The 27,280-nt window shown below is 33.7% G+C and overlaps 4 protein-coding genes across 8 annotated transcripts in view; 1 reads left to right on the top strand and 3 right to left on the bottom strand.

The window, feature by feature from the left end:
- Window positions 1-1,708, bottom strand: part of LOC108967607 (muscle-specific homeobox protein tinman) — a 6,791-nt gene extending 5,083 nt beyond the window's left edge. Inside the window, exon 1 of the mRNA XM_018931142.1 lies at window positions 1,257-1,708. Coding sequence (XP_018786687.1) covers window positions 1,257-1,498 — 242 coding nt within the window. The 5' untranslated portion in view covers window positions 1,499-1,708. The remainder of the gene's footprint in view (window positions 1-1,256) is intronic.
- A 1,495-nt stretch (window positions 1,709-3,203) lies between these two features.
- Window positions 3,204-8,794, top strand: LOC108967606 (biorientation of chromosomes in cell division protein 1-like 1). Of its 2 annotated transcripts, XR_001993268.1 has the most exons (6): window positions 3,204-3,564; window positions 3,635-4,527; window positions 4,594-5,739; window positions 5,822-6,529; window positions 8,183-8,368; window positions 8,578-8,669. XR_001993268.1 is itself a non-coding variant. In XM_018931141.1 (5 exons), exons 1-5 carry the CDS (start codon window positions 3,329-3,331, stop codon window positions 8,712-8,714), a joined length of 3,120 nt encoding a protein of 1,039 aa, XP_018786686.1. In that variant the 5' UTR covers window positions 3,204-3,328; the 3' UTR covers window positions 8,715-8,794. The 2 variants fall into 2 exon arrangements, 1 of the variants encoding a protein (XP_018786686.1); XM_018931141.1 differs by lacking the exon at window positions 8,183-8,368 and having other exon boundaries at window positions 8,578-8,794.
- Window positions 8,795-9,640: 846 nt separating this feature from the next.
- LOC108967605 (mitoferrin) lies at window positions 9,641-18,412 on the bottom strand. Of its 2 annotated transcripts, XM_018931139.1 has the most exons (7): window positions 18,149-18,412; window positions 17,448-18,050; window positions 12,377-12,465; window positions 12,146-12,270; window positions 11,841-12,076; window positions 11,618-11,779; window positions 9,641-11,514 (listed from the first exon to the last, which is right to left on the bottom strand). In XM_018931139.1, the coding sequence occupies exons 2-7, from the start codon at window positions 17,562-17,564 to the stop codon at window positions 11,050-11,052; spliced, it is 1,194 nt and encodes a 397-aa protein (XP_018786684.1). In that variant the 5' UTR covers window positions 17,565-18,050; window positions 18,149-18,412; the 3' UTR covers window positions 9,641-11,049. The 2 variants fall into 2 exon arrangements, with proteins under 2 accessions (XP_018786684.1, XP_018786685.1); XM_018931140.1 differs by lacking the exons at window positions 17,448-18,050; window positions 18,149-18,412 and adding an exon at window positions 17,042-17,376.
- Window positions 18,413-19,478: 1,066 nt separating this feature from the next.
- Window positions 19,479-27,011, bottom strand: LOC108967583 (sideroflexin-1). 3 transcript variants are annotated; one of them, XM_018931105.1, is made up of 9 exons: window positions 26,518-26,711; window positions 26,343-26,456; window positions 24,856-25,244; window positions 22,139-22,256; window positions 21,013-21,088; window positions 20,189-20,274; window positions 19,997-20,124; window positions 19,774-19,931; window positions 19,479-19,691 (listed from the first exon to the last, which is right to left on the bottom strand). In XM_018931105.1, the coding sequence occupies exons 3-9, from the start codon at window positions 25,184-25,186 to the stop codon at window positions 19,605-19,607; spliced, it is 984 nt and encodes a 327-aa protein (XP_018786650.1). In that variant the 5' UTR covers window positions 25,187-25,244; window positions 26,343-26,456; window positions 26,518-26,711; the 3' UTR covers window positions 19,479-19,604. The 3 variants fall into 3 exon arrangements, with proteins under 3 accessions (XP_018786650.1, XP_018786648.1, XP_018786649.1); XM_018931103.1 differs by lacking the exons at window positions 26,343-26,456; window positions 26,518-26,711 and adding an exon at window positions 26,761-27,011; XM_018931104.1 differs by lacking the exons at window positions 26,343-26,456; window positions 26,518-26,711 and adding an exon at window positions 26,811-27,010.
- Window positions 27,012-27,280: the final 269 nt, after the last annotated feature.

Below are 27,280 nucleotides of genomic sequence, written 5' to 3'. Positions count from 1 at the left end.
ATGGTCCTTTTCATTGAATATATTCTATTCTTGGCTATGCATCTTACGATAGACAAAAGCTGTCCGAATATTTCAATGAAACTCTTATTGCAATTTTCGCTAGGTTTTACATGCGTTATATGTATTATATCATCCAGAAAACAATGTTAATTAGGATGCCAAATTTATAGAGTTAATAAATCATACATTTTCTTTTCATCAGTTATTTTAAAACCGATTACCGCTAAAGGTCCTTTTAATATATTATATCATGAAGAAGAGAAACCTCACTTATTGCTAAAGAGTTTTAAATATTTTTTCGTGGGTTATTTTCGTTTTTATTTTAAGGGGTTTCAATTTTTTTAAACAAATAAATGAGTTTTGAAATAATAAAGCGAATACTGGGGCAACCTATAGAATCATGATTTTCAAGTCGACCTCAACAGTTATGGATAAAATATGAACTCGTTCTATCTGAAAAAATTCACAAATGAATCTATACAATCTACAAAAAACTTAATTTTTACGTGCTTTTAACCGAAAAATAGGGAGAACTGTTTATAAGAGAGAGTGCAATAGTAACAAAACACAAGAAAAGCCGTTAACTTCGGCTTCAAAGCTATATCTTTGACCAGAACTTAATTTTGACCGGATAGTTTGTATGACAGCTCAATATTTGATGATCATATGATTATCTACCATCAACCCCTGATTCGAAAAATGCTGTTTTGAAAAAAAAACGTTTAACGCCATTTTATCACTTGAATTATGATTTCATTACCGYAAAGTTTACTTTAATCCAACAAAAATATTTTCATAGTTAAAAACTTAACTGTATACGTATTTATAGTATACATCGCGAATTGACAAAAATATTGACAGAAGCATGACCGATTTGCCCCAATTGCCTTAACAGTATGGTTAAGCTTGGATTTGCTTAGCTTAGAAAGAAAGAAGATTCCATAATTTCGATTGATAATCGCTATTAASTACATTTGTCACATTCGTACAATATTTTTCTTATGCATTAGCTTTTGGATGGATAATTAACACGCAAAAAATTATATTATATTGTTATATACCAAAGTTTACAATTTTTTACAACTTATAACTTTTACAAACAAAAAATTTGATACGATGTTGTTGTTAAAATATTTWTTTATACAGCTATATTGTATTAAATTTCAAATGAATAAATATTGAACTTTACCACTGTGATAATACACAAAAACATATACAAAGTGAGATTAATTAAATGTAACAAAAATGCAACTAACCTCTCCAAGGAGCCAAACACTTCATAACTCTCGTTTTGATTCACCAAATTCAGTATATCTTTCACTGAAAACGGTGTGGTATTTAAAGAATCCGAATTGGTAAAACTTGTCGGACTGGCTTGATTGTAATCGTAGTATCCCTGCGACACCTGTGATTGTTGTTGATGTTGTAACATATTGTTGAATTTTAACGACTTGATTTGACAATTTGCACTGTCCACTTGAAATTGTCGCCGACACATACACAAGTGTATGTGAAGATTAATAAAACAAAACAAATTGTTTTAATAGCACACCTGTTTTGACTAGTTAATCCACTTCCTTCTAAAGTACTTTTACCCACACATTGTTTATTGTTATTGTACATATGAGCTGTATTAGTGTAGGTACGTAAATTTATTTTATTTGCAATTGATATTATTTACCGTAGCGACAATGCAAACGCGGTATAATTTAAATGCGGACGGGCCGCTCGACTGGTTCCGATTGACTGCCTTCTTCTTTTAATTAACTGTAAACGAAAACACTGAGCCCATGTGTCAGCCATGGCATTGACACACGGCAAAATATACATATTTACATGCACACATAGCCTTTGCCTTGCCTAAGCACACAAACACTGCTTTCGTGCCGTCGTTTACCCAMCCCTTGTTCGTCGTTTCATTGGCGAGCGATGTTGTGATTTGCGTGAATGGTCTGTGTGCTTAAAAAATGGCTGCCTCTGCAACCAATCACAATGCGGCGGAATGTTTCATTCCGTTATTCACGTGTGTTTCGTTGCCATTTTGTCGTTTGATATGGCGAGCCATTGGCGCGGCTTTTGATATATTATATTATTTTTGTACCAGTCGTTTATATTTAAATAATGTTTTGCAAAATAATTATTTTATTTATTTTTGTAATATTTTTAACATCGACAAAATATAGTAAAATAGTATTTCTCATTTGGTTGAAAGGTCAGAGAATGTAGAATTATTATTCATTATTTTTACATTTATGGTTTATTATTCTACTTGTTCTATTTAATGTTGTACTACCGTAATCATAGGTGTTATAATTGTATTTATKTTATAAAATTATTTTAGGGGGTCATCCCTTAGGTTTGGAATTGAATTTAATCAAAAACAAGAAGCTTATAATCAAATGTAATGGTGTATTTATTGTATAAACAATATAAAAATCGAAAAGTTAGTTCAGTGTATATTGAACTTTAATGAGTTATTAAAATTTAAAATTTTTGGTTGGAAAGAAGTTTAAGACATTTAATTTGTTGATAAAAACACTTAGTTAATTTTTTTTACAAAACTATAAGTAAAATGATATACATAAATATTTAATATCTATTMAAAAAAATCTATATACTAAATTCTACTAATTAAACTGGTCTTATTTAAACTTTCTTGCCTACATATTTTATAGGAATGTATTTATAAACAATTTTTATTTATATATTCAGCCGTTTTTATGTTGTGTATCTTTTTTCAGCTAACATAAACTGTCTCGAGCATATATTATATTTGTTACAAATCCGCTTTATGTTTTTTATTTTTATGAATATTTATCATGAATAGTACTTGACAGCAGACTTTCAGTGAAAGCGCAAGCAATTACTTTTCGACTGGAAATTAACAAAAGGAATGGAACTTGTAAAACAAATACTAGTTTCTCAGTAACATTTTCAGAATAAAAATATCATTTTCAGAAGTTAATTTCGGTCCAAATTGCCTGCCCCCAATTTGATAATTAACTTATTTATACACATTTTCTGTGGCTTCAAGTTGTTGACGTGGGCTTTTACTATTGCACCACTTCACGCACACCACATCAGCACTCACGAACAAAATTGTTGTCAACAAAAATATAGAAATATGGAAATAAATATGGTCCTACTTTGCGTGTGGACGCTGTATTATAAATTACTCATTTCACATTGTAACATCTGGCAACGGTACAATGTTTTTTTCAGGAGGCGTAGAAAAACAAAATAGTTGAGTTTTGCTAAATGTTATTAGAAAAAGTTGGGGTTTTTATCAACTGATTTAATAAAAAATTTCTAAAATAGAAGTGCCACTATGGCTTCACATTTGGATCCTCAGCTTGAGGACCGAATTTTGCATGAGGTAAARTCACAAGGTGTTTTCGATGAATTTCGAAAAGATTCTATGGCAGACGTGGACACCAAACCTGCTTATCAAAATCTTCGACAACGCGTTGAAAGTACTGTGAAAAAGTTTCTATCTGAACAACAATGGACGCCGGACATGAATAAAAATCAATTACGTGAGAAATTGCGCAGACATATTACAGAGTAAGTCTATAGAACGATTAGACCTGGTTGTGGTGAAACATATTTACACTTTTCTAATTTGCTTTTGCAGATCTGGGTTTTTGGATGTAGGCGTGGAACGTATAGTTGATCAAGTAGTGAACCCGAAAATAGGTACCGTTTTTCAACCGCGCATTGAGGAAATCACATACAAATATTTAGGACTGCCACCACCACCCGTTAAACACGAACCGCCTACACCAATCATGCATCCACTACCACCGTTGCCATTGACTGGACCGCCTTTGAAAATAGAAACCAGCAGCCTTTTGCCAACTGGACTGGAACAAGTGAGTCCTGATTCCGATAAAGCGACAGTAAAATCTGAATGTTACGGAGACGACCCATCCGTCATGGATATGGACGTGGATGTCGATGATAAAACGGCAGACGAGGATGACGAGTCACCACCTTTCGAACCACTTGTGAAATGTGTTGAACCAAATAAAACTGTGAAGTCAGAAATTAAAAATGAAGATCTAGSTGATATGAAGCAACAATTCAACAACGTTAAAGTTGAAGCAATACCAAGCGGAAGTATGATAAAAGTTGAACCAGGTAATCAACAAGATTCAGAAACACAGGACACCTCCGTGTCGGCAAATTCAACAGATCCCGAAATTGCGAAGCATGCCAATATATCGTTTGGAACGGAAGCGCTATTATCACAAGATTCTCAACTATCGCAAGTGTCGAGTGACAGTAACATCTCTGACGTAACAGCGAATGCATCACATAGTTTCATGGATAATTCTAGTACGCACAACACACCACAACAAACAATTTCCGATCAAACAGCAGCAGCTATTGAATTAGCTTCAGCGAATATATCTGAGGAGGCACAAATGCCAAAATTCAGTGAAAATTCATCGGAAATGTTATGCGCAAAGTCAGCGCCGTCTGAACTACATTTCGATATTAAAAAAGATGAGATTAAATTTGAAGGTATGTTGGGATGCATTAGCCCATTATATTATATATGTGTTTTGTTAAATAACAATTTATTTATAGGYACTGAGCGAAAAACGAATTTGTTGGAACAAGAAGGCGAATGTAATTCAGTAACTGCTGATGATATATCGTTGAGACAAGTGAATACATTGTGTGAAAATTTAGAAAGTAAGGAGGCACCACATCACTTTGGTAATTTAACAATTGATACTGATGTGGAGCGCATACAAGYTCCGGGTATCACAACACCTGCAGCAACACCTACGCCTACTCCTCTTGACAGCAGTTTCGGTTCTTCCTTAGAAGATGTAAGTACTCAACATTACAAAGAGGAAGTTGCAGTCGAAACCAAAGCTGAATCTGTGAATGTAACAGATGAAGTATTTCCAATACCTATGCAAGAGCAGCGAGATAAAAAAGAAGCAAGTACTTCACGAAATCACGGTTCCTCGTCATCGTCTTCGCGACACAAAAAGCATTCTAAAGATAAGCGACGATCGCACAGCTCTAAAGACAAGTATAAGGATCGGGATCGAAGCAAAAACAGGAGTAACGAGAAGGATAGGAGTAGTGATCGGGATAGAAGTAGCGATAAAAGAAGACATAAAGAGAAAGACAAGCACAGWGATAAAGAGAAGAACCACAAGGAGAAATATAGAAGCAAGGATAGAACACGCACCCACGACAAGAGTACAAAGGACAAGAACGATAATACCGAACGTAGCAGTAGCTCCAAACGTTCTAGTTCCTCCACCGGCCGCTCACATGATACAAGTTCAAGTAACAAAAATGAAAAGCAAGTTACATCGAAACATTCGAGCGCTTTCACGTCTTCATCAAGTTCGTCCAGTCGATCAGAGAGCCACGATGCGAAGCGTGAGAAACGCGAAAATGAGAAAAAGTATCATCGAAGCAGTTCGAACAACGGTGGTAGCTCAAAACAAGATGATGGCAGTACAGAAACTACCAAAACTGAAGCGCTCGTTGATGATCACAATAGTGAAAAGGCGAATAAAGTGAGCCGTCGTAAGTCAACCGATTCGAATGACGAGGGTGGAAGTGCTAGTGGCACAAATCGTAAAAATGGCGGCAGTGAGCACGAAAAAGTTGGTCAAAATACCATATCAAATAACAGCGAGAAKAAACAAAGTCAAGTTAGAGATACGAAAAACTCTTCGCGTAGTCCAAAAGGGAAGTCAAAAAATAGTAAGTTTGTAACGAAAATTCTAAGAGAACTTTATAGTCAAATGTCCTAAAAATATACTGTATTTTTTTTTTTTTTTTTCAGATCTCGAAGAGAAAACCGCTACCGCGTCGACTATGATAACCGAAGATGTAAGTTCAAATGCGTTGGCGACACAACCACATGGCAATAAAGTTGTCATTTTAAGTGATATGCTTGAAAATCCCAACATCAATTTCATCGATCTGGGACCATCATCAGCCACTTATACTCACACCTCCGACATGATTCTCAAAGATTGCAAAATGGAGACCAAATCAACTAAACGCGCTGTTACCCCAGTTGTACCGAATACTCAAGCTGCCACCGGGCTCACAACGGCGGATGAGTGTCAGCTACTTTTCTTCGAAGAAACAAGTGAACAATTTTCAGATCGCTTGCGTTTAATAGATAACGCAATGGATCGCTGTCGTCGTGTGGTTAACAATTTACGTTTCGATTGTGTCAATCAGTTGTGCGACACTTATGAAGAACGGCAAAATGAAGGCGAGACRGATGGCAGTGAAAGGCCACAAACCTGTGCTACTCTTAAAATCGATTGTGTGCCCACATATGCTGGAGATCGTGAATACTTCAACAGAGGCGAAAGGAGTGCGGATAGCCCGATCGGCAGCACGTTCGATGGCGTCTGCGACTTGCATGGGAAACGTAAACGAAATAATAACGGTAGCCTTGTACAAAGTAAGCCCTCGCCCACTCCATCCGATGCGAGCGCGAACTCCAAAGAGAATATGGCGTTGGATAAAAATGCCGGTAAGCTTCTATTACGCTTTGGCAACACACACATTTTGTTTTTGTAGATTTTTGCATTGTTCATGAATTTACTTAGTTTGCATTATTGTGTAGCACACATTTGTTTGTTTTATTTATTTATTTTATGAAAAGTAGTATAGTTGTTGTTKTTTGCATGCTTCTAAAAATTATGTAAAAAGGTCTGTGAAGCAAGAAATACTATAAGCACGAATCTTTTACATGTATCGCCTTAATAATTTAACAATAAGATAAAGTAAATATACCTTTCACATACCCTGCTTAAGTTTGCAACAAAGTTTTAAGTATATATATAATTCATTTTTGAGTTATCGTTCTGAAATTGTTTTATTTGAGAAATTATCTTCATGGCATAGATTATTGTCGAAGGCAACGCTACAATATCTGAACAAATTATTTATAGCTAGATGTGCTACTAGAGCACATAGCTTCCATACATGCTGACCGATCAAAATCAAGTAAAACATCTTTTTATACCCTTTTTTTGCTATAAAAAAATACGCCTGTGAAAGGTAATACAGCTGAAGAGCAGCCGAATTTTGTAAATTATTTGCCACAAATTTGAACATTAAAAAAAAGTTGAGAATACAGTGTTACCGTGTTCGAACGAATTTTGTGAGACTTCAAGTAATACTCTTCTTTATTTACTATTATCATTTATATATGCAAGAATATGCAAAAAAATATTACTGCTCCACATAAATTTATTACTTAGTTGCACAGTTATTGTATTAATCAATATTAGTTGAATACTTTTAATTTTTTTTTAATGGAACTGTGCACAATAAAATATTTATATTATAATACGATAATAAAAATAATGATATTTAAAATTTTTGGATTCCTTAATCCAGTAGGCGGTCTTCAGGAGAACCTCTCAAAGTTATCTCAAATCCGAAACCCTAAAAAAAATATTGTTATAAWACTATAGATGAGTACAGGTAAATCAAAGGGCTAGGAAAAATTTTGTTTTTTGTCGTAGGGGGGTTAAAAAAATCGAAATTTTTATCAAAAGTATTATTCCTTTGAGCATTACCATATCTAAATTGGTCGTGTGAAAATTTCAAGTTGGTCGGTCCAGCTATTCCCGAAAGCGAAGAAAACAAATCGTTCCAAGAAAAATGCTTTTAAGGTTTTGGTAACCTATTAAATATTTCGGATAATATTCAAAAATACATGTATATCTGATATACATACATATATATGTATGTATACTAAAAAATAAATTTTTCGAATTCCACAATAATATATAACGATTTAGGTATCCAATTTAAAAAATAATGTTAAAATATAACCGGAAATTAATTTTTTACTTACAAAAATTATTTTAGCTCTTACTYCTTTAATCAATTTATTTATTTTCAAAATCTACACTCTAATTATATTTATGAATTACTAATATACTAGCGCTAAAAACTGGTGACATACCTACACTCATTTTTTGCAAAAACACTATAATTTTTCTACATATATATTAAAAAAAAAATTAAATGGTTTTTTGAATTGTAAAAGAAATTTTGAAAACAAAATTATGGTAGAAAATTTTGTAAGAAATTGCAAATTACTTATTCGATTAACAGTAATCACGTTGTTTTCTTTTATTTACTTTTCGCTCTATTCTTCATTGATTTTTAGATATGCATACAAATTAAATCAAAGAAAAGCAAAACTCAATATGAAGCGTTTATTAGGTACTGGTAAAAATGTAGCGTCTACGCGTATCGCATGACCTAATAACATAGTCAGTCATAAAAGAGTTCATTAAAAACAAATGTAAACAAAAAACAAAAACAAAAATGTATATCCTACAAACCATGCTGGGTAAGCAATTTGTTAATTAATTTTGAAGTGTTTTCAATTGATTATTTGAGTATTTTCCTTTTTTCGTTTAAATTTCCTAAGCATCTTTTTATTTAAATATTTTAAATATAATCTGCTGCTACTTACTTTTCACCTACGTTTTTTTTTTTTTGTGTATGTTCGTATTGATTTTACCTTTCAAGCGACTTTAATGTGTGTGTCCTTTACAGATGAGGTGAAATGCGTTCGCCGCATTGCGCCTGTAAATAAATTGAGTCAACAGCGTTATAACAGCGAGGATTTGTACAAACCGCGTCCTGTTTTAAGTCAGCGCTCACGTCGTAGAGGTATGGATACTATAATCTAGAAATAGATGTTGTTTTATCGGCGACATAAAAAAATATAATTAAAAATTAAAATTTATATACATTGCTTAAATAAAAAAAAAAAAAATACATATACATATATTTATACAAGTGAAAACAGTTTTTCATTTTGGTACTTTTGAATTTCTTCAAAATAATTTTACTTCATCTCATTAAAAAAAATCTACGAGTTATTCATGATCCAGTTTGTTACTCTGTGTAAAACTATTGTTTTGCGGGTCTTATCTACTACGCGGTAACATTTTTYCTGAAAAGTAATTAGCCCCTAATCACCAACAAAACTGTTAAAAATCTAGTAAAAGATATTACTAACTACTAGCCCGTTCGTATCGAAATTTTAACTCAGGTGATTAGTGGTTCAGTGACACCCAATAACGGCATTACATTAATAATCGATTATTACTATAATATACAAACGTCTCGACAACATCGCCCTAACATTTAATATTCTAAATAGTGAGTTAATGCCCGTTTTTTCTTTTTTTTTTTTTTTTGCAAAAAAGTCTTCCAAACTCCAAATTATGTCATCTCTAAATGTTGCTAAACAAGAAAAAAAAAATAAATTTCAGTTTCAGTTAATCGAACCTTCCTTTTTCGCAGTGATCTGCCTGGCACTGTAGAGCAGGAAGATGAACTAGCTAGAAAAGTCAACACCCGATAATTAGATTCCGATATAGAGAATATAGGTGCATATCTGTCTTGTAGATATTCAATAGACTATAGACTAGAGGAAACAATTACTGGCTTATTCAACAAGCGATTGGCAATACATTTGCCCCTCCCGCCCCCCATTAAATGAAAAAACAAAGCATACAATTTGGCGAAAAGACTATTTTTTCWGCTTTTCTCTTTGAAAATTACAAGATTGTGTAATTTAATAACAATAAAATTTTTATGTTAGCATATATTAAGAGTTTACATTTAATATAATTTAAAATAATATTAACAATTTTCATATCTTGCAGTCACCACGCTAAAACCACAATCTAAATATGTAGAATGAAAACAAAAATGTATTGAAAAGACCTGTCTTTCAAGTAGCAAAATGAGCATCATCTTCTTAACTCCGAACATATAAGGCGTGTATGGTGTAATATATATGTAATCACAGTAGAAATTCTTTTGCAACGTTTGCAACTATGTGTGTGTAATTGTATGTATGTATGTTGTTTGGAAGTGTTGTCGATTCCATGTAGTAGCGTGGTAATGGCAAAATAATAGTTTCAACTTGCTGTTAGATCGCGCTGCACCTGAACTTAAACGCAGTTCGATACCGTGACTTGTATTTTTATGCACTCGTATAGTTGTGTTGTGAATTTCTTGGAAATTCAAAATGCTGCTAACAAGTATTGTGCCTACAACTACKCATAGCGCCATTTTTTGTTGTTCTGTTCAGGGGATTTTATTTTTCTTCTTTCTTTCCTTTTTTATTAGGTTTATTTAGTGTATTGTAATTAGATTACAAGTTGATGCTCTTTTGCAAAGATTTTATTGTGTAGAGTAAACACTTAGTGATTTTTCGAATTGATTTCACTTCCCGAATTGATAATTTTTTTTTTATTTTTACAAACATGAATTTTTACATCGCAAATAATGTGCGGACGGGGGAGAGGGGGAGGGCGCATCGTGCCGCAAGGTATGGTTGCTGAGCAGGGGTGTAGCTAAAGACTTGCATATTTACATAATACTATATAAGGGTCGTTTTATCCGAGAATTGGCGAAATGTTCCAACCTGTTGGCAGCACAATTAAAGCAGAAGGGTTTTAGCACTGGCTCGATTCTTCTCTCTTTAGTAGTATAGATATTTTATATAATCCATAACGTCATTTTTAATTTTTATTGAGCTTCTTTTTTATGCAGTTTATGCAACAGGCAGGTGATGGGTATTTAAACACCGCACAAACAAAAAATAACATTTATCACATTCATCACCATTAAACAAAACGTTCGCCAGTTAGATACCGTTCTTGAGCACTCTTTTGGTAGTCTTTAGTCTTCTCTGATAGGAAGGAATTTGGGGTGACTCGCAGTGTGACGGTCCACGTCGACACTGTTAAACACACCACCCCGCCCAACTGCACGCGCAACAAGCCTCACAATAAAGACACGCCAAAAATAAATAAATATACACACGCCAGCGTTGCCAAATACGGTAATAAAGTTGTATGTTGTATTAACGTGCGCTCCACGCTGGCATTGAGTCGTCGCTTGATAACTAGATTTTTCTTGAGTTTTGTATATTACAATATTTTGTTTCGTTTCATGTTGCTCCCCTCTCTCCGACACTCGTTCTATTTCTGAGTATCACTCTTTGAATTACGGRCTCGAGTATCCTCGTTCAAATGGTCGCGTACTTTTCACATCCGTATGCCTGGTGTGCAGATTTAAAGCGGATGTCGTCACATTACTAGGCAGTTCACATACGCTTTTGATAGCCGTAGCACTACTTGGCSCTAGCCCAGCTGTCGCTCCACCCCCGCTGCTGCTACTGGGCGCTGTAGCTGTTGTTGCACTTGGACTTGTTGGTAGCTCCTCCACGGCATCGGCCGTTGTCACTGGCAGCACGTAGGCTGTCTTCTCAGCGGGTTCCACTACATCGTCTCGCCGCTGCAACGCATTCTTGCCGGTGATCGATGACTTGTAGGTGCTGTGATTGGAGCCAGCCAAATAGAATTTGAAGAATTCATATGTTGACCAGCAAATTGCGGTAGCGGGCATGGAGTACAATACGCGTGCCAACATGCCACGGAAGAAGCCTTTCACGCCAGCCACGGCGTAGATCTGCAAACAAAATTAAGCAATTCAATGATTACATTGCACATTGAAAGGGGGAAATTTGACTTGAAGGTTGCTTAAACACACGTAATATCACTACTTTCTTTACCTGCCGTATTGCTTCACCCATGCCCTTCGTGAGCCCATTCTCCTGTGTATTTAACAACGTTTTCACCACATCCAGTGGCGTTGTGAAGGCAGCAGCGGTTGCACCAGCTGCGCCACCGGCCACCATATGAACTACGGGACTATATCTCCGTTCATGATTCAACTGTTGSAAAGTAAATATGTATAATTTTTTACATAAAYAGCTATAATTTATTGGTATTTACCATATTTTGGAAAAATTCGTATGTGGCAAAATGTATTGTCTGATATGGTATATTCATCACTAGCTGTGTGGAGTATGATCTGTAGAATGCTTGGATGCCCTCAGTACGATATACGTCCTTCATACAGCTAATAACTGAACTATACTTTGAATTGTACATTTGCATGCGTTGTTTTATCACTTCCGTGGGATTCGATACGGCATCATGTATGAGTGTCGCTATAGCACCGGACGCCACTAAAGATTAAAATCAAGAAACTTTTGTGAAAAAACTTTAATATAGTATATATGAAATATTGTACTCACTATAATTGACATGATTATTGGTGGTGAACTTAGTCAGGAGCTCTTTCGTCATTTCGTAGGAACCAAAGTACAGCGCATGTGCGGGTCCGGCGCCAGCAACAACAGCGGAGACACCACGTATGGGTCTGTAGCAGCAGTCCATCAATAGTTATGAAAACCAATATAGAATTGCCAAAATTTTATCAGTATGGAAAATAACAAAAATKACTTTTAAAGTAGCAATTAACTCACCTCATAATACCCTCTTTCTTGATCATGTTCTTGAAGGTGGTGCTGATGTCATAGTTGGAAGTGACTGGCGATAAACTTTGCATTCTTGTCTGAAATTATGTATGTATACGTGTACAAACAATGGTGATAAGGTTTAATAATAAAGAGTATCTTATATGCAGGTCGTAAATTGAAATGTGACCCTATACATAATTGAGAAAATACATTTTCAAGTCTGCTATTTATTATTTAAAATTTATTTTGCATACGAAAATAAAGAGGTTGAGGTCGATATTGGTTTTGAATACGCACTCGCTTGCATCCATATGTACATATGTACATATAAATATATTATTTTTATGGACTGAGTGATGTAGCGGTATTGATTGTTCGCCAATACTGCATCTAATTGGGCAAATACAAAAACGTAATTGCAATGAAAATTAAGCCTATTTTTATTTAATATTGATTTTTTGTTCTATACAACTGTAATTAAAAAAATTGTGTGGTGAGGTGTTAACCTTTGATACCGCACCTAGTTGTTTTTTAAGTACTTAGTAATTGTAGTCTTCTATTTTCATTCGTAAATAAAGCGGTTTTACGCAATTTCGTAATCTAAATTAATATGATAAGTTCTCTACCTCAAGTTGCTGCACTTCAGGTCGGTACACAGCAGAAGCCGGTCGTCGAGTGCAGTTTATGATTGTAGATAGATGCACAAAAACGTGTATGTATGTATTCCACCAGATGGTGGTAAAAATGTCGTGTGCTCGGAAAAGGCAATTGATTTAAGCAAACAACGCCCAGCTATCACTACTCAAACAAAAACAAAATATTATTTATAACGCTGTTAGGTCCCTTGAAATGTTCTTAAAAAACAAGAAAAAATTAGTATAACATATTTGAGGAACGGGCAGTAAGAACTTATCTAACATTGAAATCTTAAACGACACTTGCGTGGTTTCCCAGAATAATTATACATATATGCCTTCACCACAATCGGCATRTCGAATTGGGAAACAAAATACATTTGTACCTTTGTCAGAATAGATATAMGACGATTGATTGGCATGATGCAGGAAAAATGATATAGTGAATAGTAAAACGATTGTGTGAGCTGAGTAGAAGTAGTGTTTGTAGCTGCTAAAATTTCATTGATATATGTATATGAAAGTAGAGAATTGCTCTCTAAAGTGTTAATTAAGTAATTTAATAAATAAAATTTCAATTATCGAAGTAGGAAAGTATTCACGAAAGTATTCAACGAAGAATAATATATTATAGGTTATATAATAGGCACGAAGCRAATACAATGTATATAAAGCAGTATGCATACAAAATATTTGCACGCTAGACGTAGCATTTGCAAAGGAGCTTGGAATGTATGCACACAAAGAAAGCATATTTAAAAGCAATTTTGAACTGAACTTCGCTTTGTGTTCAAGCATATTTGAAAATGTTAATTAATTTTCAATGTTTTATAATGACCAAAAAGAAACAAAAGAAAAAAAAAAGAAAAAATTTTGCACCGGAGCTACAATTCTCTTCACAAAGTTTTTTTTCCGTACAACTATGTTATAGTTCCACTTTCCTGTTTTTATGRCAGCTATATGTTATTGTAGTTCGTACAAAAAAGAAAATTATTTGGGTATTATAGCGTTGCTTTGGACAATAATTTAAGAAAAATTTCTTGTTTACATCTCATCAAATAAAAAGTTTTCCATACAAGGACTTAATTCTGATCGTTTACTTAATATGACAGCTAAATTCTAATAATGCTGGTCGGATTTAGGCGGTTCTGATAAATGCGCAGCTTCTTGTAGAGAAAAGGACGTGTGCAAAATTGCAGATCGATATCTGAAAAACTGAAGGACTAATTCGCGCATATACGGACAAGTAGACGGACATGGCTRCTCGAAGTCTGCTATATATAAACAAGTTTTTTAATGGATGCAAAGTATAACATATAAACGTGCTTAGGTAAAAATGTTAAGTGCTATATATTAGTTATAGAGATATTAAGATGAGGTGATATAAACTACAATGAAATACAAAAACAAGAACAAACTAACCGAAAAATCACGCTCATAAATTTTTCTACTATTATACGCCATGACGGCCGGTATATGCAGTTAATGTTGTGTWTAGTAGATATAGGATTTTCATGTGTGCTATGCGAAATCGATAAGTCGCACCTAGCATAGCATAGAGATTATGTGTATTTAAGAAAAGTTAAAGAATCCTAGAGAGGTTATGTAACATTATGCGAGAAATAGTTTTGAAATGCGCTGTAAGCGTGAATAAGCACTTATTTATAAACGCCCATTTTTTATAAATACACGGACACTTCTACCTACTATACATATATATTATATTGACAACTTTGTATGTATAACCCAATAAATAATAAGTTGCGATCTACCTATATATCCGAATAATGCACGCGAGGCTCATTCATGAGCACGAATATAATATACAATATATAGTAGATATAAATATATATTAAATGATTTAAATGTCTATTTAATAGACACATATTCATATACTCTTGTATGTGTGTATATACGTATTTATAATAATGCAAATTACTGCAATCAAAAGTAAGAAAAAATTATAAGATAATTACTAGGCATCAAGTCATGACAGTAAAAAATGCCAGTACAATTGTTGTTGCGCACTTTATTACCTCAGTGGAAAAAATTAACAACAACAACAACAACAACAATAATAATAATAACATGCACTCGTTCAATTACAATCGCGAAAAGTAGAAACATACAAACATACACGCATATATACATATATTATATACAAATGTACTTGTGTTGCGTACTTATGTATTGGAGCAGAAGCCACGATAAATTACGATTAAACAAACACTTCACAATTGCTTCTCATTTTTTGCAAATTGTAGCATGATAAGCACATTATTTAATATTTTTTTTATTTTTTTCAACTAATAGTGCGGGTGGCATGTAAGAAGATAAACTAGTTAGTTAAACATTAGTTTCAAGCTCTATATAATGTCGACTAGTCATCTAAATGTCTTTATATATTATTTAGCATTGTTATGCAAAAGCACATCGTTTAAAATTTACAACAATTTATCCGATCAAGGCATGTTGTGGGCCTCAATAAATGTACAGATGATTCTGAGAAACATTTATGGGGATTTCTACGAATGTCAACATTTTGTTTACTGAATCGTTTAATTTTCTGATCACATATGAAWTAAATTTGTGTATTTTTTTCTTTTGCATACTAATCCTATGTGTATATCATGGTGAACCCCCAATTAATTATATAAGACACTGAAGCATGGTAATTATATTACATTTTTATCAAAGCAAATTTKCATATAGAGGATGACTAAAATAAAAAGTGAACATAATAGACACGTATACATTGTATACTTGGGCACGTAGAAAATCATCAATCAGCTATATTAACACAAGTTTCGAAATCGAAATAGTATACATAAATATCTAAAACTTACGAAAAATAAAGTATACCGTATTACATTGTAATTGTTGTACATTTTGTTTGACAAAAATGTTACAACGAATATACGTAAATTCCCACTCCTCATGATAAACGTCATAGTCGCATGTTTTTTTTTTTTTTTTTTTTTTTTTTTTTTTTTTTTTTTTTTTTTTTTTTTTTTTTTTTTTATATAAAACTAACAATTCATAAGAATTAACGCCTCACCTTATCTAAAAAATAATATAATACAGCATTAGATTTTAAAGTAACAAATTTAATTCGCATAAAATAAGTTCTAGATCTAGTTATTATCTTATCATTTAGCAGTTGGCAGTCAGGTACATTGTTGGCAAAATACACTAGTAGCCGATAAGCATACTTCAGCCAAAAATAATTAACTAATGTGCAATCTCAAACTCTATCTTAATACATAAAAAAAGAATTGAGTGATTTACCGACTCATAATCTTGTTTTGGGACATAAGCACCGTGAACGTGAATTAYATGGAAATATATGAAAATCCACTAGGATAATTGAATTGTCGTTTCGAAAATGGCAGAACAATTTAACAATATTTATTGCACCTCGCATAAAAATATTACTGACATACATTATACAATTTAAAAAAAAAAACTTTAAATAATAATGGCAGAAATGTGCAAAAATTTTAAAAAATAATAATAATGCGAAATTGAGAGTAGCTGCGTCAAATTCAAAAATAAATATAAAAGATCATCATGACGAGCTGAGTCGATTTAACCATGTTTTTTCCAGTCATTGATTTGAAATTTTGTACTCATCTCCAAAAAGCTGTTTATTTGACGGAACCGCCGRTATCGGAGCGATATAACATATAGCYGCCATACAACTGACCAATCAAACTGAAGTCCTTTTTTGAATTGACAAAAACTATTATCCAAAGCATCGCTTCAATCTTCGATCATATTGTTAAGCAAAAATATATTTTTATACCCTTYTAAGCCATAATAACTGTAACAGTGAAGGGTTCTATTAACCTCGGTGCAGCTGAAGTTGACRTTTTTTCTTCCTTTTCTTTTTTATGCTTAAATGCATTTTTTCAAAATAAAAAATCTGCAATTACTGCCATTATCAGTAATAACTTTGCATAGTAAACATTTAACCTCAGATGGGATTGATAGTTTATGCTTAGTCAATGGTTTTACAATACACCTGTTTTCATACCAACAATTACACCTGCTCCCACAATCCTTAATCAACCAAACATCTGCTGATGCATTAAAATAATTTCTTTTGCACTTATTTATACATAAAAAAMCATCCGAGAACGCATTCATTACCAATAATAAATAGACATACCCATCTATGTTCTGGTATGTCATGCCGAAATCGAACGAACCAAAAATAAAAAATAACTTTGACAGGGAGAAAAACAACAATAAAGCAGCCAACAAAGAGGAAAGAATTACATCACGACGCTTAAATGTGAGGTTAGGACAGCGTTGCTAACAGCTGAGCAGTCAGCTTTCAACCGCTGGTTTGCAACAAAAACTAAATTAAATCGATTGATTTAGCATTAAGTTAATTTCACATATAATTTTTTAAAACTGTAACAGTGACAAAAACTCACCTTAACCGAATCCAATGGATACATAACACAATGTTCCAATACCCCCGCAATTGCTCCGGCCGTCATATTAATGCTCACACTGGTAGTGGGTAATGATTCGTAGTCGTCCATATTCATTGCAATTGTAGCAAAATCAGTAGTAATTCAATAAGAACGTAATGTTGCTATTAAACTTAATGCTGATCACAGCTGCTATACAGATTAATACTTAATTGCTTTCAATGCCGCTATTTTAAGCAATTATATGCCTGTAAACAAACTGCCTTTACAACAAAAAAGGCAAAAAATTTGCCTCCTATGAATGGGTATACTGATCCCAAACGCTGCCGTCCAATTTCTGCGCGTCACTAACCGTTTGCAATGTGTTTTCACTCTTTGCCGAGCGAAGAACGATGCCAATACACAACCACCACCACCTTGTACTCCCTTCCAATTGTCCACGAACTGTAGTTGTCACTCGCTCTACTGCTTATTCCCAGATTTCCTCTCTACTGCTGCGCTATTGTTTCTTTTGCTTTGGCGGTTAATTTCCTCCACGATTTCCACTTTCTCACTTTCCACGCTATCGACAACTTACTTTTCTGTAATTGATAACAGCAACAGCTATATTAAAGAAARAAAAAAACATTACACATAATTTTTGCCGCTCATTTATTACTTCAAACCATTTCAGATTTCAATGCTTGCTAAAATGTATTTACCTGCTTATACGCCCTGAATTTTGCAATTTTACAAATCCAAAACTCTATTAGCACAATCAGAAGTTATTTGGAAAGCCAAAAGTTTTATTATATAAAAATTTTACAAATCTCTCCGAGTAGCAATGTAAAAGTTCAAAGCTATCTTTTTAGTTATTCAAGTTGTGATAAAATTACTTTTTATTGAGCGTAGTATATCTTTGCGGTCAGGTTTATCTCTGATCGCGGAATTAAACACATGCACGCCCAACTCAATTTTGCACTAGGAAAGACGACATACATAGCTATTCCTTAATATTTTGTATTCCGCTTTACGAGAATTTTTCGTAAATTTTAAAAATGTCAAAACATTTAAGTATACCATGTTGCCATACGATGCTTTTATTAGACACGTATAAGTATATCACATGCAGATGTCGCTGGCATACATTTTCTTATAAAAATTGAACTCAGTTTATTAATTTTATGTAAAAAAGAATATTATTCWTATTTTTATTGTAGTGACAAAGTTATATTAGTATACTACATTAATTTTGGTACAAAAGCAGGGCTAATTATAACCTCTTGTTATTGTGTATGAGATAACAATATTAAAATTTTTTGGGAATTTTTTGAAGTGGAAAAATATTTAGTAATACAAAGTTCAATCTAATTCAATCAATTCTTTTAAATTTATTTTTAATTTTTTTAAYGTTATGAAAAATATTACTAAATTAAATTATGAAGGAATAATGTATAAAAATTTATTAAATTAATAAAACGAGAAAATAAGAAANTCAACAAAAAATATACATATATAAATAAAGAGTTTTAAATATGTTTATTATAAATTAAAATATAGAGGAAATAAGTAACAAATAATAATTAGCTGCCATTTTCATTATTTTTCGTATTGCCATTTATTTTTTTAACAGTCACTCGCCAAAAAAGTGTTTTTGGCAAATTAAATAAAAAAAAAGCAAATACAAAAGCTAAGTTTATCATAATTATACAATTAAAAAGCAATTCTGTTTGAAGTTACATTTAAAAATAGTATTTATTTTTTATGCAATAACATATCTACGTTACATAAATTTGTTTCTTTATAAACAATTTCYTGTACAACACATTTAAAAATATGAAGAAAACACTTTAAATTAGCATTAAGTAAGTGGTCATTAAGCATGAACATTTCTCAAATGAGGTATTTCTTTTCAATGCTGCAAAGCAACGCTGGGGAAGAGCCGAGCAGTATTAAGATAAACGTTTCCAAAATGACTACAAAAGATCTAAAATACAAGTAAATCGCGAACAACTATATAAATTATTTTAATTACATATAAATGCTAAGTAATTATATTTTTCTCTTAACACAAATGCTCATGACGATAAGCGCTTGTCAGAAAGTAAATGGAATTTTTTATTGTCCTTTAAAAATGCAGAGTCTCCAAAAGATATTCTCAATAAGGCTGCTTTTGGCTTACAAGCCCTTGTTGAACCATACTTCTTTAAGCTCGGCATTGTGTTTTTTAATGTCTTGCTGCACTTCATCCTCCAGACGGTCCACCTGTTCAGTAGAAACAGAAAATTAATCGATTAAAATAAGAACTTTTAAACTTTCAACTTTCAAATAATTGAATTTAACTTACCCCGATTGCGGCGCGTTGACTGAAGAATGCACAGCCCAGCGGGGTGGCGAATATCAAGACGAAACCGCAGAAAAGCGTCTGAATGGGAGCGCTGGCTTTGGGGAAGCGCTTGAGGAAGCCACGTTTCTCCAACGACTGTATCAACAGTGGCGTTAGCACTGTAGAGAGAGGAGATGAAAATGATGTACAATCTAATAAAACATGACTTTGATATAGAGCTCACCCATTCCGGGCGCAGCCATGGCAATGCGACTAGCCACCACAGCTGTGATACCGACGGCAGCGGCCTTCTTCGAAACACCCAACTCGTTGTTCATTTCGTCCAGCAAAGTGACGCCGTTTTTCAACTCTCTTTGAAGTTTCATTTAAAAGTTGGAATTAGTAAACATAAAAACGTTTCATTGCTTTTACTTACTGCATGCGCATCATGGGCACATTGATGCAATTGGCTGCTGCCACGGCCGCCAGCGGCACTAGGCGTCCAATCAGCGGGTTTAAATTCTGCAATGCAAAAAAAGTAGCGCAACAAAATATACAGTTAGTGTAAAGTACGTTTGAATAAATTTCAACTAATGCTAAAATACATTTATCGAGTGAAGTTTAAGGGTGATTATGTTGACTGCATTTCTTTTATGTACCCTGAACAAGGCTTGTATATGGTTTGTCCGGAAAGTTAGAGGATTCAGTCGATTTAAAAAAAAATATTGAACCAATCGTTACAACTCTTTAAAAACTTTCAAAATAAGCTCCTTCTGCGTCGATGCAGCGCTGCTAGAGCGATTTCATTGAGGCGTCATGGAAGGCATTCTCAGGAATAGCCTTGAAAGCCGATGGTAGCTGGATCCCTTTTGTCGTCACAAAAAGATTGACTCTTTGTCGCGGGATCATACTCAAAGATCTATGACTCGTCACCTATGATTACATTATTCAAAAATTGGAGGTCACTTTTACACATGTTCAAATTYTTTKGCAACACTTCACTYGCCGCAATTTCTGAWCGTCAGTGTCAACAATGTCATGAACCACAGATTTTGATAAATTTAACATCTGGGCAATTGAAGGTTATTATAGCTTCGGCAAACAGAAATAAACGTTTTTCTTTGCTTTGTAACTACTTTCAGTCTACCTCAGTTTCGAACTAGTCCCCAAGTAACTCAACCCACACTAATGCCACAAATCATTTTGCGTCTAGGGGCTTTCTCGAARGGGCTGTTATTGCTTTATGTTGGGACAACTCACCTTCACTAGCCGGTTGAGGGAGAGTGCTGTAGTCAGCGCGCCACCAGTGGCCAATACATATGAAGTAAGCAATTGCCTGCAAAAGAGAGGCCATTAGATTCAATATCTTAAATATTTTACATATAACATACAAATCTCCAAATATACATWCAAATATGATGTACATACATATGTATTTATTATAATTTAAAAGGCAAACAGATAAAAAGCGAAAGCGAAAATGTATAAGCAATTGAAACGATAACAAAACAACACAATTTGTATGTTTGCCAAGTTATAATTTCTTAGTGGAGGCGCTACAGATATGTACATATATTTTTATCAACGTTCATACATATACATAAGTACGTATATAAATTGAGACAAAAAGCATCCGGAAATCGTAATTAAATTCCGCGGATAAATGATAGTTCAAGAAKATGTATTTTGCAACTTTGGTAGAACTGTTCTTAATTACTAAGTCAAATATGAGYGCGATCTGTCAACCAGTGTGTTTACATCAGTCGGTACACCTCAGTATAAAAATATGGAACAAAGAATTTGCTTCAAAATTTGTATTTCTAACCAAATTTCGTGTGCGGAATCGTTGTGGGTGTTGGWAAAGGCTCACGGTGAAGAATGTGGCGCTTAAAAATCGTCAGGAAAGAGAGATGACAAAAGAGCTCGACATCTCTAATGAGTCCGTTCGAATAATTTTCGTGGATATTTTGGATATGAAACGCGTTCTTGCTCGACTCGTCCCGTCAAAGCTAATTTTATTTTATTTTTCAAAAAAGAGTACCTTAAACAGGTCTCTATGGAAATGCTTGATCGTACGAATTCCAATMCCACATTCATGGAAAGCATTATAATTGCCGATGAGACATGGGTTTATGAATTTGACATGTAAACAAGTCAAAAATCATCGGTAAGATACTCAATTTCAGTCGATGGAGGAGATAAAAAATTGCTGAAATAGCTGAAGGCCACCCCAAAAATTGCTTATGAAAGGTGTTTCGAGAAATGGAAAAATCATTGGTGGGGATTACTTCGAGGGCGAAAAAAGAAATATTGATGAAAAATTAAATATCTTGCGTTTCATTTACAATTTCTGGGTACTTTTTGTCACAATGTTATTTGCACTTACTCTTTGGAAATGGGTGTTGATCCAGAGCGATTTGTATAGTTGACAACTGCGTTGAATGTCTGATTGACCCATTGCCAGAAAACGACTGCTGGTGTGGTCTTGTAGAACGACAGCATACCTACAAGAAAATAACAACAACAAAATGAAAATAAAATGATGAAAACACAACAATCAATAACCAACATCAATAGCATACTATTTGAAATGCGCATAATATTTATGTGTATTTATTTATTTTGTATTGTCTAGACGCGACAACCCAGAGGTAGTGAACGGTATTGACATCATAAGTATTGGTCCCATTTTGAAAAAAAAAAAAGTTGGAAAAACTACTTCGTTCATTGTGATAAAAATATTTACATATGTACAAATATTCAAATTTCGAAATTCCCATATTTTAAACGCATTTTTCTCGAAACTCTGTTTTTGGAATCGGTGAAGAAAATTTCTACGAAACGGCTGGAATTGAATTCCATTGAATTGAAGATTTTGGATATTGATTAAAATTTTTTAAGACACTCGGAAGTGTAAATTTTTTAACAAAAAAACACCTGTTTTGTGGAAGCCGGCATTTTGTAAAAAAAAACATGCTTCTCAAAAAATAATCACAAAAAATGAGTTTTCCTGACTTGCAAGTGGATATATCTATTTGATACCTTTGAGCTTTGTTATGTATATAGCATATATTTGATATGTCGAGCAACTCGTAAATCGAAATTAAAATATTTACGAATATACTACAGCCAAGCATACAGTACATAATTGATATTGCATTGGAATTGTTTAAAATTGCTTGATTGACGCAAACCCTTGATGACTTGGACCTGAGCAAAAAAATCAGTAAATTTGCAAATAATATAAAAACAACAAATAAGTAATGGCTTTCGTTTTGCTTTTGTCTCGCTTTTTTCTCCAATTGTACATATTACAAGCTATAATAATTCAAAGAATTTAATTTAAACTAGTAAAAACCATTTTTTAAAACTTTTTAAAATGTTTTGTTCGCTTTTAGGCGCATTCATAYATATGTAAATTACTTATAATTTGCCGTACATAGTAAGTGATTGCACTATATATACTGTTGTCGACAATTGTTGTTGAGAGCATTGAAGTTTTCGATGTGTCAGCAGTGCGAATTCATTCACTCGGCATCTTTTTAGGAATTTAATGCATTCGTGGGTGCTGATCGGAGTAAATGAACGTGTCAAGCACTAATTACTAATTTATAATTATAATTTGTAATAATTTGTTATTTAGCAGTGCCCTTTTGTGTGAATTTATGCTTTTTAATGACCGGAATCAAATGCTTGTATGGAAAACTTTCGCATTTGACGTGGTATCTTCACGAAATTTGRCAGGGATTACTGCTTGAGGTAATAACGTAATCTCCGCAAAAATTATTCAGATCGGATTACTCYAGCAGATAGCTTCCATACACACTGGACACATAGTTACTAAAAGAAATACACATGTGAAGGTAATAGTAGCTTCGGTGCAGCCGAAGTTAACGTTTTTTCTTGTTTTGCTAGTTATTAATTCAAAAGAATAAATAAGTTGAAATCGATAACCAATACAAAAATTGTTTGTTATCGATAGAAGAAAGTCCTTATTTTTGTATTATAAGGAATAAGAAGTCGATTTTTAGGCCTCTATCTTAAGTTATTTGTAAYAGCTTAATGAAATGTTTTATCCCGTTATATGAATTGCTTCTTGAATTGTGCACTCAAAAGGAAAGAATCAGATGGTATTTAAAATTTTGTTATATGRGAAGAAGGCATCGCTGCAGTTCCATTTTCACACTGTAACATAAAAAAGTTAGAGGAATTTCACATACCCAATTTGAAACTGATCACGCGGGTCTCGAGATATGTGTTTTCAGCTGAAAGCGAGCAGTGCCACGCCCATCCTCCAATTTTGAAACCGGCTCCAATAAAGCCCTGTTATAGCATCTCGCTTTAAGTAGTTTTTAATAATACCGTTTTATGGGAAGTAAGCGGGGTTATTATCCAATTTCATGCATTTTCACACTATCGGCTTGTGTTGGCCAATAACACCCATTTAAGAAGTAGTAYTTTTTTCGCCAGGGAACTCGCATACCAAGTTTCATCAAGATATCTCAATTTTTACTCAATTTACAGCTTACACAAGCGGACAGACAGGAACGCGGATTTCAACTTTTCTCTTCATCCTGATCATTTACTTATACATATATATAATATATACATATGTACATACTTGTATAACCCTATATCTGGTAGTTTAATTATAATTAAGATTTTCTGGATAACAAAGTAAATGAAAATTTAATTTTAATTAAAATATATATTTTTTAAGTATTATTTGCAACACTGATTAATTAAAGTATTGCGTATTCTAATATTTTTTTTCTTCAATCCAATTAATTTATAATTGCAACAACCCCTTCCTCCTAAATTATGAAAAAATGTCCACTTTGGCTTTTTATAGCTGAATTTTTATTCCGCAAGATGACACGAGCATACAAATTTATTTGTTGCTATCTTATAATACCTAGTTGACATTTACCTCAAATTAAATATATAATTTTTATAGAAATAAACGCTTTAAATCGTTGCTATCTGTTCAATGCCACTACTGCTTGAATATATTGTTGATAACTCATTCAGTTTGAGGCTTTAAACTTTTTTCTCAATCATCAAAAAACGAAAATAATTTACTGAAAATATAATCGTACTTACATCCTGTAATCAGCGTGTTCATTGGCACTTGAGCCGACATGCGACCAATAATCAGCGACTTCTCGCCTGTCTCTGGATGAAAGGCCGAATCGTACAGGTACTTGGCACGCCACAGCTCCTCAACGCTGCCGCATTCCTGCACCGGTTTGCCGGCACGATAACTGTGTACGATGCGCTTGGCGCGCTCCAACTCCTCGTTGGTGGCYAAGAGATTCAGCGGATTGGTGAGMAGGAAGAAATGCTTGGCACGATTGATGTAAGTGCTCTGGTCATATTTCGGTTGATCGATATCAATGGCAGGCAGTGGTGCGACGGCTGCAGTTGACGACATGTTTGTGATATTGCTGATGTGTGTGCGGTGCTGGTGGCAGTGGTGTTTTCACGTAACGCTACAAATAGCCATACAAGTATAAGGCATATTTTATAAAATTTTAAATAAATTTTTATTGATGGTTATTGAGCTAAATAACTTATATGCATTGTGTAATAATTAAAATAAACTACAACTATTGTTGTTTTTATATTAACAATTAGTGTTATTGTTATTTTGTGCTTGTGTATGTTCAGTTAAAATTTCAACTCTTGAAAGAGAGTTAGGGTTTCCTCAGCGCTCTCTCCAACAAATGTTCTTACAGCATTTACTCAGTAACAGTAACCATCAATATACTTTAGTTCAATGTGCGTTATTTTTAATGATTTTATTTTATTTTTTTTTTTATATACATTAATAATTTTTTTTTTCCAGATGAAATATCGATTTTAATGTGTTTCATGCAGACTTTGCTTTTTTTTTTACGGCTAGCTAGCATCGAGCGCACAAGTTCTCAAGGCTGTATCTCCGAAACTATTACTCGGATCAACTTGAAAATTAAGGATAATATTCTAAAGGTGTTGTACAATTTAATAACACAATAAAAAATTTGTTTTTTTTTTTTTTACCCGTAAGTCCATGTAACCTCTTAAAGTTTTAGTAGACGATCTTACAAGTAGGCTCCTAGTGGGAAAAATTCTTTAATTTTTGTTTTGTTTTTTCTTTTTAATTATCACTAAGAGCTGCTACTGTTTTTTTTTTTTTGGTTTCAACCAAATGATCTTAACATTTAGTTCAAATCACAGCTATGTTTCGCAAAGCAAGCTACAAATTATGGTTATTGAGGGAGTACTGTATCTGTGCATACATACAAATTTACAATATATTGTACGTATATACATAAGTATATGTAGTAAATTGCTCACAATTACAGAATTCACACTTAATTTTCGATTATTATTTTATCAGCAGTTTGTGATAAAACTATTTTTGCAATATTTTTGTCTGTTTACAGGGCTAATAACGTGTTTACACACGATTAAGCATGCAATCATGCAGCGATTTTATTGATTTACAACGCCAGCGCAGGCGGCCGGATTTCGAGAGGCTCTTATCAAATGCACTAGACGCTAAATCCGACATAAATATGTACATATGTAAATACACAAATACATACATRCATACATATGTATCAACGGATCAGCTGTATGGCGGCAAACGTTTTGTGGGCGCGGAGCTACGTAACCATTGACAAAGCCAGCAGTATTCTGCGCATTAAGAGAAAAGGCTCCTAGGAAACAACAGACATTTGCAGTTACTTGCTGTTAGTATCTGTATATGAACATATTTACTTATACATTGTACACTTCTTTTTATGTGTTGGTATGTGTTTGTATCAGTGAATCCATGAATCAATTTTTTCTATCGACCTTTTGTGCTGATTTACGCTTGCTTATCGCTGGTGAATCTTACATAATTGCCTTTATACAGTGGTTTTTAATAAATAATATAGGCTTTACCGCGACAGAACACCATCAAATGAATACTATCAAAATATTCATTGATTTTCATAAAATTCCAAATAAAGAAATCACCTGCTAACAAAAAAATGAAGGCGTGTCTTGTTAGCTGTTGTTGCGCCTACCTTCGGCCGCGCGATTTGCGTTGGAAAATTTGTTTTTCCCTTTTGTTAAGTCTTCTTTTTTTTGCTGCCCACTCCGCCACTTGCTGGCGCTTTGCTTTTCTGTTTTATGTATAACTTGTCAGCGTTTAAATAACTAGCGCTCGAAATAYGATTTTCAACCGCTACGGTCGGCAGTGTACGGAAAACTGACAGCTGAGCGATAACCAGTCTTAACGCAACCGCACCAATTCCATGCTTGTAGCTCGTTTCTTTCACATTCTTTATTTATTGTCACGAAGGAAATAAACATACGGACAAACCCGGTGCGTCTGCAGACAGCAACTCGGCGGCTGCGCTAACTCGCATTCCTATCGGAGGCATCAGCACAACCTTCCAAGTTAAAAGTTGCCGATAGGTAAGAGTGCGCAAATGTCGAGCGTGTTGCTGTAATAAGTAGTAAGAACGCTTCTGGCGCTCTTTTGGGGGAATCA

This window comes from Bactrocera latifrons, unplaced genomic scaffold (assembly GCF_001853355.1).
Source record: "Bactrocera latifrons isolate USDA-ARS-PBARC rearing strain unplaced genomic scaffold, ASM185335v1 scaffold_191, whole genome shotgun sequence".
In the NCBI taxonomy this organism is placed as follows: domain Eukaryota; kingdom Metazoa; phylum Arthropoda; class Insecta; order Diptera; family Tephritidae; genus Bactrocera; species Bactrocera latifrons.
The sequence above is the reverse complement of the archived record's forward strand: the minus strand, read 5'-3'. Positions and strand labels throughout refer to the sequence as shown.